The sequence below is a fragment of the Salvelinus sp. IW2-2015 genome, linkage group LG19 (genome assembly GCF_002910315.2).
Source record: "Salvelinus sp. IW2-2015 linkage group LG19, ASM291031v2, whole genome shotgun sequence".
Classification (NCBI taxonomy): domain Eukaryota; kingdom Metazoa; phylum Chordata; class Actinopteri; order Salmoniformes; family Salmonidae; genus Salvelinus; species Salvelinus sp. IW2-2015.
Window position 1 is genome coordinate 19,213,610 of NC_036859.1, and position 14,371 is coordinate 19,227,980.

The following is a 14,371-nucleotide window of genomic DNA, read 5'->3' on the forward strand; positions in this document are numbered from 1 at the left end:
CTCACGTCCTATCTTTCCACTGGGCCCAGCCACGGGTGACTCTCCGTTTTCTATGAAGCTCTGGGGGCTCTGGACCTGCGTGGACGGGTCCACCTGCCACTGGGGCATCCCATCTCCTGGCTCCCTGCTCTCCGCTCCATTCACCTCCATGTCCTCATCCTCCTGGGAGGGAAAATCACTGCTCTCCACAGACATCCTGGCTGCAGCCACTAGAGGTGCCTGGTTGTGACTGCCTCCTCGGCCCTCATAGCAGGAATCACTGCAGCAGGGCTCCATGTCGTCGTCAGACACTCTCTGGTGACCCCTGACCTGGCCCTGGGGGTGGCGGCCCTCGCTGTCCAGTAGCAGGGCCAGGTCGGACAGACGCTCGATGGACAGGCTGCGAGGCAGGGTCCTCCTGGGCCCTGGGGTCAGGGGTTCTGCCTTTTCATCCTCTTCTGAGCCATCCTGGACCCTGGGGCTGAGCTGGTCAGGGCCTGGGTCTGGATCGGGCTCTGTTTCAGCCTCAGCCCCCTCTCCCTCCCCGTCCTCCTGGGTGCCTGGCTGGGAGGAGGGCAGACTRTGGAGGAGGTGGTGGATGCGGATGTAGTGGGAGCGAGGGGTCTCAGGCTCCCCACAGGCCGAGGCGATGACTGTCTCCAGCTCCGACACGGGCAGGGAGCAGGGCCGGTTCTTACGCCTAGGGGTGGTCCTGATGCGCAGGGAGCAGCATTCCTCGTCTCCTTCCTCCTGACCCACCACCTGTTCTGCTGGTTCCCCAGGCGCTCCACTCTCCATGTCTTCCAATACAGCAGGTATGACCTGACCCTCTGCTGGGGTACTGTCCACCCCCTGCTCTGGGTCAGCAAGCTGAGGACTGGAGGGGGTTTGCTGCCCCCCTTCCTCACTGTTGTCCTCTACCTTGGGCAGCTTCTCTGCAACCACAGCCACCTCCTCCTGAGCCCCATTGACCTCTGGTTGGCTTGGTTCTGTTTTTAGGGCCTTGGCTCTGGAACAGCAAGGCCCTGAGTCTCCATCTCCATCCATGGGCTGCTCTGAACCCAAAGGCCCTGATGGATGCCCCTCCATGGGCGTGTCTGTAACTGTATCTCCTCCAATTGGAAGTTCTGGAGCTCCAGCGTCTTCCTCCTCATCCATGGGGAGTTCGGGAGCCCCCGGACCCAGGCTCATGGTGTCCTCSTCCTGGCCCTGGGCCTGGGAAGACTGGCCCTCCCCCTGGTTACTGGTCTCCTGCACAGCGGCACACTCAGGCTCTGTGCTGAGAGACATGTCTTCATCATCTGCAGGAGGAGAACAGCGCTCATTACCTCCCAGGCTGCCTGACACAAAGTGGGTCATATCAACATGAACTCATTCATTAGTTAATAGACCACTCTGTTTCTGCTTTGGTATGTCAATGAATGGAAAATCCTGTATACATCGAGTATGACAATATGGCAAATTATAATAACGGAACCTATTGTAAAAAAAAAAAGTGTCAACTCAACAGCTAGAGCAATGTTTAATATCTGCCAGTCTAAACCTAGATTTGAAAGTTGATATTTACAGAAAGACTTACAGTACATATKATATATTCTTATCTTCCCACCTCTGTATTGAAAAACACTAAGTGAACCTACATGAGAGGAAACCAACAAACAGGATATACACCTCTCTGATTCAAAGGGGTTGGGTTAAATGTGGAAGACACATTTCAGTTGAAGGCATTCAGTTGTACAACTGACTAGGTATCCCCCTTTCCTATACAAACCTGGGTTCAATTAGCATGAGTTTTTGTTCAAATACTTTGAGCGTTTGATTGAGCCTGTTAAGAGACCCAGCTGGGTGGGGTTTGTACTTTTGGAACTATTTCATTAGTTCCATTACATCTGGACAGTTTGATCAAGTGCAGCAAAACTATTTGAAGGCAAACGAGTACTATTTGAACCCAGATCTGGATTATTGTGAGATGATGTGTGAGAGGAAGAGGAACCTGGATGAATAGAGGAAGTGATCTCAAATCTGAACTGCAGCTGTCCACTGACATGTTCCGTCGGCACCCTTCGGCCCAGCGTGTAGCTGACCACACGGTCACTGTGTAGGGGGGTAGAGAGGGGAGGGAGGGAGAGAGAGAGGGAAGGAAGGAAGGAGAGAGAGAGAAAAGTGGGGGAGAGGGAAAAAAAGTGCAGGAGAGAGGGACAAATTGAGAGAAAGATGGGGAGGTGGCCGGAGGGAGAGAAGAGGGGGGAAAGGGTGGAAGGAGAGGGAGTGGGGGTTGGAGTTCAAAAGAGAGAGACATGTTACTTTATGATTTAAACATTCTTTAGAGGACTCTTGTCAAGAGCTCCCCAAATATCTATTAATAATAATTTGATTATCCTGATAAATGTATGAGCATGCTGTGTATTCCTGAGCCGTACCCAATAGCATGCTTCTCCAGTAGCCTCTGCACTGGCATGGACTGCTTGCCCAGGAAACGTTTGATGATAGGACGGCTCTTGGCAAACTTGTCTTTTACCTCGATCTCCAGAACGTCCGTGGGCAGAGACACAAAGTTGAAGCGCTGAGGAGGGAGAGAAAGACATAGTATCTATTTAAAATGCCTGTAAAGGTGCCGTGTGTAAGTGTGTGCGTATAGCCTTATACAGCTGCATATCCCTGTGTGTAGCTGTTAATAGTGCTGAAAATACTTGCAGCTGTAGGAAACAAAGAGGGAGCTGTCAATGGTGCTGAACTCTTTGCACTCAAAGTAAGACTTTGGAATGGAGGGAACAATACATATGAAACAATGCATTACCTAACCTTGTGTGATCTTTAATGACAGTGATGCCAAAATGTAGAGGTAAAGAAAAAACGAAACCGCTGTAAAAATATTTAGGAAATCGAAAACTGTTTCTTATTCACCCTGCGATCTCTATGACAGATGAGTTAAGCATTGGCATTCCTTCAGATATAGCTTTATCTCTACATAAACTGACCTCTATGGCTGTGGCCTACTGTACTGTACTGTATAACCAGGGAGTCACGAGGGAGTGAAGGAATGCTGCACCTGATCTGAATATCAAAACGTGGGAGGGAGTAGGCTGCACTTTTCTTCTGCCTGTACATCGCCTCTCTCACAGAAGCCCTCAATCAATTCAAGGTACAAGAGGGAGACACAAAGATGGAGGGAGGCACATAGCTTTTTAGCTATCATCATACTGTACCTCCAGCGCTAAGCTCTTGACTATACAGTCAGATCCAACATGAAGCATGCAGGAATCATCACCGCAGGTCTCATACCTCCTCTAATCTATACCGATAATTTCCATGAATACATAGTGGTGCTGCTATATCCTTCCCCTCAATATACCTAAAGGGGTGTTGCCACTGTGCTAAATCAGAGCTGGGCCTGTGATACATCTTCTGCCCTTTCACAGTAACATCACATAATTGAACCATTAGCCAAATGAGTAAACCAGCAATAGCCTATTATAGGCAGAGAGAGCAAATATTGACAGGCATTATTATAAAAGAGTATTACCACATGAGAAAACTCATGGTGTAAATGTATAATTCATACATTATAAATGATAATACATTTGGCAGGGTGGGAGGAGATACAGGCAGGGCGGGAGTACTGCTGTGTTCAGGAGGAGGAGATACAGGCAGGAGGGGAGTACTGCTGTGCTCAGGAGGAGGAGACACAGGCAGGGCGGGAGTACTGCTGTGTTCAGGAGGAGATACAGGCAGGGGAGGAGAATATCCCTGCCTAACCAAGTCAAATGTCAATAAGCTCTGCTTGCCTGTAGTATGCAGAGATCAATATCTTTAATAGATGCTGTGGGAGATGATTTTGTGGTACCAAATCATTACATCCAAATACAAGTTTTTGCAACACATGTTCAGCATTTTTTCTCTTGAGTAAATATAACCCATTATAATGTTGGGTGTGTGTACATGTAGAGGGCCTACCTGTATAAAACCAGTCAGAACATTGAAATAATCATTACCAGTATTGCACAGAACGTTTACACTATATGAATCACTAACACAGCTCTCCACTCACCTCTCTCTGCCAGTGGGGGTTGATGGTGTTACAGACGATGCCTGAGCGTTTCTCCTGGCCGTGGTGTGGCAGTGCCGGGAAGATGCTGTTCCTGCCGGGGTGGATGGCGATCTTAAGGTAGGGGTCAGGGTTGAAGAACATCCCCTTCTTCAGCCCTGTGGCATGGAAATCTGCCAGAAATGATAAGAGTATAGAGAGAAGGAAAGGCTTTGAAATGTCACCTCTACGGGGTTAAGGACATCACATTCTTCTGACAAAGTGGAGTAGAGTGCAGGSAGCAAAAATATCCTTGAGAAGCTCTGCAAAATAATTCAGTTCAATATCTCGCCAAATACAACAGTATATTGTACTTCTACAATAGTAGTAGTAATAGATTCTGCTACAGGAGAGCAGAGAGAAAATAACTAATCCTGAAAAATATGTCTAGACAGAATTATTATTTTGAATAGTGTGGCATTTAACTTTCTCCAACTCTGCTCTCTAACAATTGTGACAGSCATGTCATACAGTAGCATAACCTTCCAGTGATCTGGGACTAGACAGGGACTGCTACAGTCCGCCTGTTTGTTCAGCCTGTGTTGATCAAAGCTAAAGATGAAGGGGGAAGAGCTGCTGCCTAAAAATCACATTTGCCTCCTGTCATCTCCCATGCAGTGGTGGGGGGAGAGAACTATTTAGATACACAACTTCCCGAGCTGTCACACCCACCTTTCATCTAACATCACATCAGTGTGTGTTACCTCACTGTGAATCAGATGGAACTGGATCATACCGCCTCTACTGCTGCTGCTGCTACATCCCTCACTGTTAGGAATCTAACTCAACTCAGGCCTGTAAGAAACACTTGGCACAATAGACTGTTCACCTGAGAGGGAGAAGCTGATGAGTCTTCTACTGCCTGTGCTCTGGGGGACTTCTTCATTGGTGACGGGCTTAAATACCTGCATGAGGGAGGGAGGGAGGGAGGGAGGGAGGGAGGGAGGGAAGAAAAAAGAGATTGAGTGAAAAAGAGAAAGGGTTAAAGGGAGTGATAGAGACAAAGAATAAAGGGAATGAGAGAGGGACATCAGCGCCAGCCTTTACAGCATCTCTCCTCCTTGCTCCGCCTCCACAGGTGTAAGCCTATCTAGGGGTCTTTACAGCAGGCAGGCGGGTTAGCTGTCTCTTCCCATTACTACCCAGGGAAAGATTCAGTTAAGGGAAAACAGCCACTGAGAGATGGGGGGGTGAGGGGTAAGGGTCAGATGCAAATACACAMACGCGTGTGCACATTCCTGTAGGAGTATCGTGTGAGCCTCTCTAGGTGGACCAGTGATCATAGCAGTGTGGTGGTGTGTCGGCTGTGGGGGCCTACAGCAGACAGCTGGAACTTAAAGGCACCTACAGAGAATACGTAGAGGGGGTGACAGAGTGTAGCGTAGTGTTGCAATTACATTTTCGTCACAAAAGAGGCGGCTCCTTGTAATACCGTACACTCCGGCATTTGACGCAGTTTTCTTCTACCTGGAGATTGAGACTCAACGTATCATTGTTTCCACTGCAGTGCTGGGCTATATAGACTATTCATTAAAGTAGCCTATTTTGCATTGMTAACTAAATATAATCTCAGCGACTGTTCAAACAATAAACCAGACAACATTGTAGCCTTATAGAATCCCCCCCAAATGTATTTTGTTTAGAAGTGATAACGTTATTCTGGGAGCGAATACATTGAAGCATCATATCAAATTAGAATAATGTTACACTGGCAAGTATAATAATATTTACCAGGGCATATTATTTAATTATAAATCAGATTATTTCAGATGGAGATGAGGGAAGCGAAAAGGCTAGCCAACTTGTTAGCAAGGTACGACAAGACAAGATATTCTTATTTTGCTTTCACCACATATGAGAAGACAACAAGAAAACTCAAGAATCCACCAAAAAGGTATTTTGTTTAAAAGTAATAACTAGTGATTACAGGCTATTGTGAAATGCTAGAACCTACTGAAGCCAACTAGCTAGCTATGTGACTTTTTCTCCACACCAAAACATTATGTTCTCTTTTTAGCTGATAGGGGAATGAATACACAAGCAGCATATCAAACTGGTATAATATTTGAGGTACACTGGAAGTATAAGAATATTTGCCAGKGCATATTATTTCATTATAAATCTGATTGTTTCACATTGAGAYGTGGGAAGCTAAAAAGGCTAGCTAGCTTTCTTTTTAGCCAGGCTAAAGCCAGCTATCTACTGGCTGGCTACTACTAGCAATGAAAACACAAAAATAAAAAACTTTGCCATCGCCCCCTTGTGAATGGGACCTGCGAGGATATCATGTTAACAAAAGGTGTCCGCTACTCCAAAGATCCCACTCCACCCACATGCACGCATGGAGCTTGTAGTAACCTTAAGTGCCCACAAGACCTGTGCTACAGTTTACTCCACAACAGGGCCAGCACAAGGACAACAGAAGGAAATTCTGTAATTCCCTTCCACTCTCTGTTCACCTCAGGCTGTGGCTTATCTGTCTGTTTATCTCTGACAGTACGTGCTGTCTGTCTGTCTGTGCGTGATCTCTCTCTCTCAGCACTTGCAGTCTCTGTTTCCATCATTCTCTCCCTCTGTCGCTCTCTCTCCCTCTCCCTCTGTCTGTCCCTCCAGTGGGTCTTAAATCAAATCAAATCAAAATGTATTGGTTGCATACACAGATTTGCAGATGTTATCTTTTCCTCTGACAGACACATTTTATCCTGCCAATAAGCTTGTAATAAATGCCATTGTTTTCTTCTCCAGTCAATGAGAAAGGAAGGGTAACCAATCTAATATATGGATTTCTAAACCTWACATATCGGCACTTTAAATGGCGTTTGATAACCCCAAGTAATCCAGGCAGTTATAATGGACGGAGCTGGACAATAGATGAGATACCAGAGGGATTGCTGATCCCTTTCTGGAACTGTCAGGAGTTTTTTGGCCTCTAGTAATAAGCTCAAACCCAGACAATGCAAAGTTATATCCTTCAGATTGAAAGACATACAGTAGATCCATAATTCACACGCTACCTCTTATCATCAGTGTCCCTAGAGGAGCACTAATGAACACATAGAGCCCGTGTAGCACTACCAGGTTTGGACAAAGTAGTCGACCCACACACTCACCGGAACTGAGGGGTTCTTCACAGTCAAACTGGGGGAAGTGGCTCGCAGGGCCCCGCTCACACCATGGTAGTATTTAAAGCAGATCTTGGTCTCCGCTGAGAAGAAAGAAGAGTCAGAGGACAGAAGAWAGAGGACAGAGGAGAGAGAACAGAAATGAGTTTAAGAACATGTTGTCCTATCTTTTTAGCATGACCTACTGTTTGTTTTATACATGATTTCTCAGTTTATTGGCACCTTTACCACATTTCACAGTTGGATAGCTTTCAAAAACAGGCCAGAGCCACAACAGTATGGCCTAAAGGCGTCCGCATGCTTCCCAGCCGAAACAGTTCGGAAGAGTTTGTGCATATATTATGAAGACATTTTGTAACGTTTTTGTTCGTTTTGGACTTGGGCTGTTTGGGCACACAACATTTTTTCTGGAGGCAAGCCGAAGTCGGTAGCCGAAATCTATGCCCCTTCATCGGTGATTGATCAGCAGTAGGGATCCTTCAATAGAGAACTTTTTTTCGTGCAAATTTTTTCATTGAGAAATACTGCATCARACATCTTAGTTAGATAGAAATATGCGCAACTAAGATCTCCTCTGCAAAAATGTCTAAATTAATGACAGATTTCTTGTTATCTTAGGTTAATTCTGACTATTTTGAGGAAGTTTATACTGGCTATGGTGTCTCAAAATGGACAAACTGCTATTGTCGCGTTTTCCAAGAGAAGGTATTTTAAGGGACTATGCGAGCACACTTGTTCAGTTCGCCTAGTCAACTTTGGCTAGCCTCCAGCCGAACTGAAGCATGCTGACGCCTTTAGAAAGATGTTCTGAGCAGCATGGGGGGGGGGGGGAGCAGGCTGTCCTCAGCTACAGGGTTATTAGGACCTGAGAGTCAGACAGACAGATAATACTATCACTTTCATTACACAGAGTCTCAGTCTCAATCTCAGTGGCTTCTATCCATCCTGCTAATCTACTGTGGTAGCTAAAAAGAGATGCTTTGGAGTAAACACCATGGACTGGCCTGGCCTATAGAGAGGCACTGATTTTAGCGAATGTCCTGTCTGTACTAATGAGGTGGGACGAGTTCTTTGAAGGATGAGTCTTACTGTAGGTAAATAAAAAATAAGCAGAGCTAGCTAAATAACAAAATCACTCACAGCTGACAAATCATTACATTAGCAGGACCATATGAGAGGAAGATGGCAATGGTAGTTAGTTATTATTAGTTCCACTTCCCTTGTGTGTAAGCAGAGCTGTCCACACCGGGGCCTACTGTACTGTACAGTCAGTGTGGGTTCTCTAGTCTAGTGGATCTAATGGGATCCTTTGGCTGTGTAAATTATTTTATTTCTGTGAATCTTGCMTAAAAGACTTGCTTTAATCAGTGCAGGGTAAGAAGGATTTGTACTGGGAAATCCTGATAGTTACAGTATGGAAGTCTAAAGATATGCATTGTCAAGAAACATATGTATTGACACAAATGTATGGGCACAACTGTTATGAGAAACAAAATGGATATGAGATTGTTTCAGTGTTACGTAAAGATCTACAATATGCACTGACGAAGCAGTGTCCTGTTCTGAGAGCTGGATGCTACATCCGTTATAAAACAGCTCTCTTAGTGTGTGGGAGAAGTAGCATATTATAATGTAGGTGGTTTTGGATGTATTTCCAGAAATGCACTTACGCTCCACAAAATAGGAGTTGCCCTCAATCTTCCACACTATCTGGCCCTTGTGGGAACCATTCACTCCGCGGCTCTTGTAGTCTAGAAAGTTCTCAGACGACACCTCTTCTGAGAGAGAGGTAAGACAGAGAGGAAAGGTKTGAGACTTAAGGCTCGATTCAATCCGTATCGCGGAAGTTCAGCACTACAGTGCAATTTAAGTTTAAAGGCAATGTTCCCGCATTCGCAGAGACTGCATTCATAGTAAACACTGCATATGTCGGCTCAATCGGAAATCACCTTTACATTTCAAGCGCACTAGAGTGCTGAACTTTGGCGATACGGATTGAATCCAGCCAAAAGTTGCACTACATTATCACACAAGCATTGTCAGTTACCTGTGGATATGAGTCTGAGAACCTTATCAGAAAACCAGAACACCTTAAGATTACCTTCAAAGATATGGGAAAGCAGACCTGACCTGAGTCATCACATAGCTCTCCATGTACCTTACATACAGTACCTTTCAAATAGACTTGAAATAACACATTCTTGTTCCTGTCCTTAATCTACCCGATGTGTAACAGCTTCACAAGATTGGAAATAAACTGTTCTTCATCTCACCATCTCTATCTGGTTCTATCATCTACTAATTATTCATTTGGTCCCTTCTAAGAAAATCAATGGTAAAATTAAATAGTAAAAATATTCTCCTAAAAGTTATGATAGTGCTCACCAATGAGGTACATGCCGATCCAGTCCCCAGCGTCCACCTCCTCCTTGATGTCCCAGCAGATGAGGATGTCCTGGGTCTGTCCAATGGCGTAGAGCGAGGTGCTGACGGTAAGCGTGGAGCGGCTGTGTGATGTCACCAGGTCCGTGTCGCTGGTGGAGCGGTACATGGCCGCCACATCCTCCGGCACCCCATTCTGGAAATTAACGTTGCGGAATTGCTCAGGGTTGTAGCTGTGGCGGATGGGGTCCTTACAGCGCCGACGGTTCTGGGATGAACGACACGGGGAGGCCATGGCTGCAAGTCTGAGTCCGAGAAACCTGTTCTGGTACAAGTTCTGGAGGAGAGGGAAGAAAATCAGAGAAGAGAAACTGTGAATGGGGAGGATGAAGAGCTTTTACTGGAGAGAGGTTAAGGAGGCCCCACATTTAGCATTCCTATCCCTGTTTTTGAGATACAGTAGATAAAGTCCAATCAAAACCTTTATCTCCATCTTTAAGAACACTGCAGATGTGTTATTCTGTTGGTTATCTCTGAGCAGACTTTAGAGGTAGCGATTTCTACAGTCCTGCAGAGTAAGTGGAGCTCCAGTGGGAAGATTACCAACAGCAAATCCCATGAGCTTTGGGAGGTTTCTCCACTATCTTGTAGTAGCTTCTCAGTGGGAGGAGAGACAACAATACAGCACAGTGCTAACAGTAAGGAACACTCCAGGGCCCTGTCTTGCTCAGGGTGTGAAATGGACTGTTCAAAAGTGATTGAGTGTGCTGCCTCTCTCTCTCTCTCTCTCTCTCGCTCTCTCAGTTCAATTAAATCTCTCTCTCACTCTCTCTCTTAAACACACACACACAGACGCACGCATACAAACACTGCTGGCTCAGTGATAGAAGATAAATGTCTCTCTCTCTGTCAGTCAGTCTGCCTGGGCAGCAGACCAACACAATAGACAAGTCACCTACTCCCCTCTGAGAACAATCCACCAGCACAGACCCCTCAGTGACGTGTCTTATTAGAGCCACTCTCTGGCCCTCCAGTGTGGAAGTGCATCCAGATGCCAAGCATCATCTTCAACAACTCTGCCACTGTTCTTCAGCAACAAGGTCACTTGTCTTCTGCCTGCCTCCATACAACCTGTGTACAGTATGGATGGAATGCCACCATATACAACACACACTGTATAAGAGAATGAGAAGAGCAGGGAAGAATGTGAAAATTTCACTTGGTATTCTCTGCTGTGTGCAAAGTATAATAATTGAGTAGATAAAATACTGAAATGGTCACTAAGCTAAATCAAAAGAGGAGTTAGAGGAAAAGTTACTGCTACTGTAAGTGAGTTCAAAGGCTTCACATTAAAACGCCAGTCGACAGTGCAGTCGTTTATGTTTCTCTCTGAATGGGACTATTACTTAACCATATGAGATAACTTGGCTCATTTCTAATCACCATCCCAGTACTATATTGACTGTGCAGCTACTGAGGACATCTTAGTGCACTTACATAACACAGTAGGTCTGCATATTTCTTCCCTCACAGGAGCTCCCAACCGATTAATAAAAGCAGGGATGCAGACAGTATAATTGAGTAGGCCAAAAGTGTTAAATAATACAATCCTTATCATATTTTAAAAGCTGCCATTTCATTACAACAACATTAGTAAAATGAAGGACAGTTGTAAATCCCTTGTGATTAAGGTACAGTAAAAAGGTATAGTGAAATACGAAACGTTTTGTGGAGAAAAGATGCAAAAAAAAAAGATACCTCTTTTCTTGAAAGGTTGGATGGTTGCCAGCATGATGCATGAATATGCCACACTGTAGTTAATCCCATACTGTAGGCTACCTACCTCCACATAAAGCTCATGATTTTAATCTCATTGGATTTACTCACTGAGACTAATCTGAAGAAGAGGATCTGGTGCGTTATCATCACGGCATCACAAATTACACTACAGCGAATCAGCAGCGTGGCGCTAAACAAACCACCTAGCTGATCATAGCATGCAGTGTTCAACCATGGGAAAGCAGCTAGGACAACAGATCGCATTCTGTTGCATCCAGATACTGAGTTTCTTCTTCGCTGCACTGGATTAGCAGCAACATCATAGATATCCTTCCAGTCAAAGGAGCAGTGTTCAGTCCTCCTCATGCACTTCTGCACTGGGGCTCTTGGCTGATGACTCACTCAATGCATTTTTTTTTACTATCTACTGAGTGGTGGCTCAACATTCTCGGTGGCTCAACATTCTCCTTCCTGCTCATTTAGCTCCCACCAGACTAAACCAAGCAGGGCTGCAGCAGGGCTGCAGCAGGGAGGGGAATTTTCTGAGGATTTTATAAAAGTGCTCTCCTCTGTATCTTATCCACTGAGGAGCTCTATTGTTACCTAACTATGCCACACTTAGCATGCCCAACGATTTTTAGGAAGAAAATATATACATTTAGATGTGCTCAGTAAGGTGTATCAAATACATRAATTCTCTCTCAAATCTCCCTCAAAAATCAAAGTAGGTCTAATATTTTCCAACCACTAAGAAGTGTCAGGGATGATCTCTCAGGCCATTAAATCCATTCCACATTTTTTTTAAATGAGAATAATGGCTGCAGACAGTTGGCAGGCAGGTAAATAGAATCCTTCTCCAACTTTTATGAGGCAGGGAGATTTCCTGTATTCAGATAGCTTTCAGTTTGAACAAGCTATCTCCTCCACAGTGGTGATTTTAACATGGATCAATAGACAGCATGTTCTCCTTCTACATGGTAGTTTGAGTCGTTGAGGGTCACTGGTGAATCAATAGTAATCTGACCATTAGCAGAGAGATTGGCTGCTTGTGAGCACTGACTGCATCTTTTGATGGAAAGAGTCTCTATCTCCCTGTGCAGTGTTGAATTGTCTGGAACAGCTTGTGTATTCTAGGTGGCCTACTATGGTATAGTAGTACAAGGGTAAAGGAAAAGGGGATACCTAGTCAGTTGTACAACTGAATGTATTGAACTGAAATGTGTCTTCCGCATTTAACCCAACCTCTCAGAATCAGAGAGGTGTGGTGGGCTGCCTTAATCAACATCCGGAACAGTAGTAGTATTAATATAGTATAGTAGTACTAGTAAACTACAAATGTTGCCTTCCTCCTATTCTCACCTCTTTCTGCTCCATCCTATGTAGTGTTGCATTTTAAATTCACACACACACACACACACACACACACACACTGTTCATCCCTTCCGCTCCCTCTCTCTAACAACCAAAAAGAGTAGGCCAATTTGCGTGCTATGATGACAAGATTGGCAGAGGTCCCTTCCCCGACTATGGTGGCGCATCCCAAAAGGATTTACCTACTCTGACTAGGATATACGGACTCGATCAAAACACTCTCCGAATGGCGAAATCGATACTAATTTCCTAATAATAATAATATCAAACACTACGAGACATTACATAGCCAACCTGGCTACAGGGGCGAATTTTTTGGCCTGGTCATCAATATAGAGGCCGTACTCTACTGCATCCAATGACATAGCATGCAGCATCAGTGGAACAATCACAACACACGAAAAAGGCTAGAAATGTCTTTGTTTGAGAACACATATGAGGCGTCAACTATATTATGTTCTAGTGCATAGATATCGTGATTACATACATCAATCTAAACTAGAGATCGATTCGGACACTGGCACGTATCAATTTAGCCATGCCTATCTTATTGACAGCTGGACAAATATGCCTACATTTATTCAAACGTACCTGGGTCAGTGTCACCTGCCTTTGAATCATAGCCTATTATAGATGAACCGTCTAAATGCTTATGGCATTTGTCACGTTCTGATGTTCTAAAAATATGATATTCTATATCCTCCGCTGGGCCATGTTCCAGGTTTGTCAGTCGGTTTTCGGAGCATTCTTACAATGATGCTGCTGTGCGATACAGTCTTTCTCCTGGGTACCACAAAGCTTCGACCAATTGCAGACCATTTTGCATCAATTCAGTCTCCGTTTTGCTGCCCCCGCCCATGCACGCACCACGCACAAATTATAGGTTTCTACTCTACGCAAGGCACGCAATCTCTCTCTTGCGGCTTTCAGAAAAACTGTGAACTCGGACATCTCCGACTTCCGACTTAAGTGCGTTCAACTAGGAATCCGGGGAAAAAAATTCTCTATATACTTTGTCTGATCCTAGTCCTTATCATGAAACAAAAGTAAAACATATTTACCATCAAGACGAAACCTCTTTCTAGAGCTCCGACTCAGACCTAAAGATCACTGACGTGCCTTTGTTGATGCTCCATAGTGTCAGTGTCCTACACATAAGTATTTAAAAAAATAATGATGCAGAAATGGTCTAAATTAGAAAAGTTACACTACCTGAGGACATGCTCATAAAGGCATATYTAAATTATTATTATTTCACAAATGTATGTCCCTTCAGTATCAATTAAAGACCACGGTCTACAAGAGATTGTGAAGTCTAGGATACTGAAAAAATCGAATAATTCTTAAGTAGGCCTAGGCTATGTGTAATGTTTTTAATGGAGCTGCTTAATTATTATGGACAGTTTACTGTGGGGGGGCCTCACTCTCCCTGCCTGTTTCATTGCACTAAGATCAGAGCCGGCTGCAGACAATGATCAGCTAGGGGGAWATCAGATTTTCAACATTTGAATGCCATATTTATAATTATATAAAATTATTGAATACATTTTCCACCAACAGGTTTCWGTTCCATTGCACCACACAACCAATAAACAAAGCATACTGACTTCGGGCACTTAATGGTTTGTGTTTACAATAAATAGACTACATCAAT

At 44.5% G+C, this 14,371-nt stretch overlaps 1 protein-coding gene across 1 annotated transcript in view; it reads right to left on the minus strand.

Moving 5' to 3' along the window:
• LOC111979460 (E3 ubiquitin-protein ligase HECW1-like) overlaps positions 1–13,545 on the minus strand; it is a 75,779-nt gene extending 62,234 nt beyond the window's left edge. The window contains exons 1-9 of the mRNA XM_024010018.2: positions 13,309–13,545; positions 9,571–9,904; positions 8,856–8,963; positions 7,174–7,268; positions 4,893–4,968; positions 4,028–4,197; positions 2,400–2,542; positions 1,973–2,073; positions 6–1,280 (exon numbers count right to left, since the gene is read on the minus strand). Of these exons, the coding sequence (XP_023865786.1) occupies positions 6–1,280; positions 1,973–2,073; positions 2,400–2,542; positions 4,028–4,197; positions 4,893–4,968; positions 7,174–7,268; positions 8,856–8,963; positions 9,571–9,904; positions 13,309–13,338 (2,332 nt within the window). The 5' untranslated portion in view covers positions 13,339–13,545. The remainder of the gene's footprint in view (positions 1–5; positions 1,281–1,972; positions 2,074–2,399; positions 2,543–4,027; positions 4,198–4,892; positions 4,969–7,173; positions 7,269–8,855; positions 8,964–9,570; positions 9,905–13,308) is intronic.
• Positions 13,546–14,371: the final 826 nt, after the last annotated feature.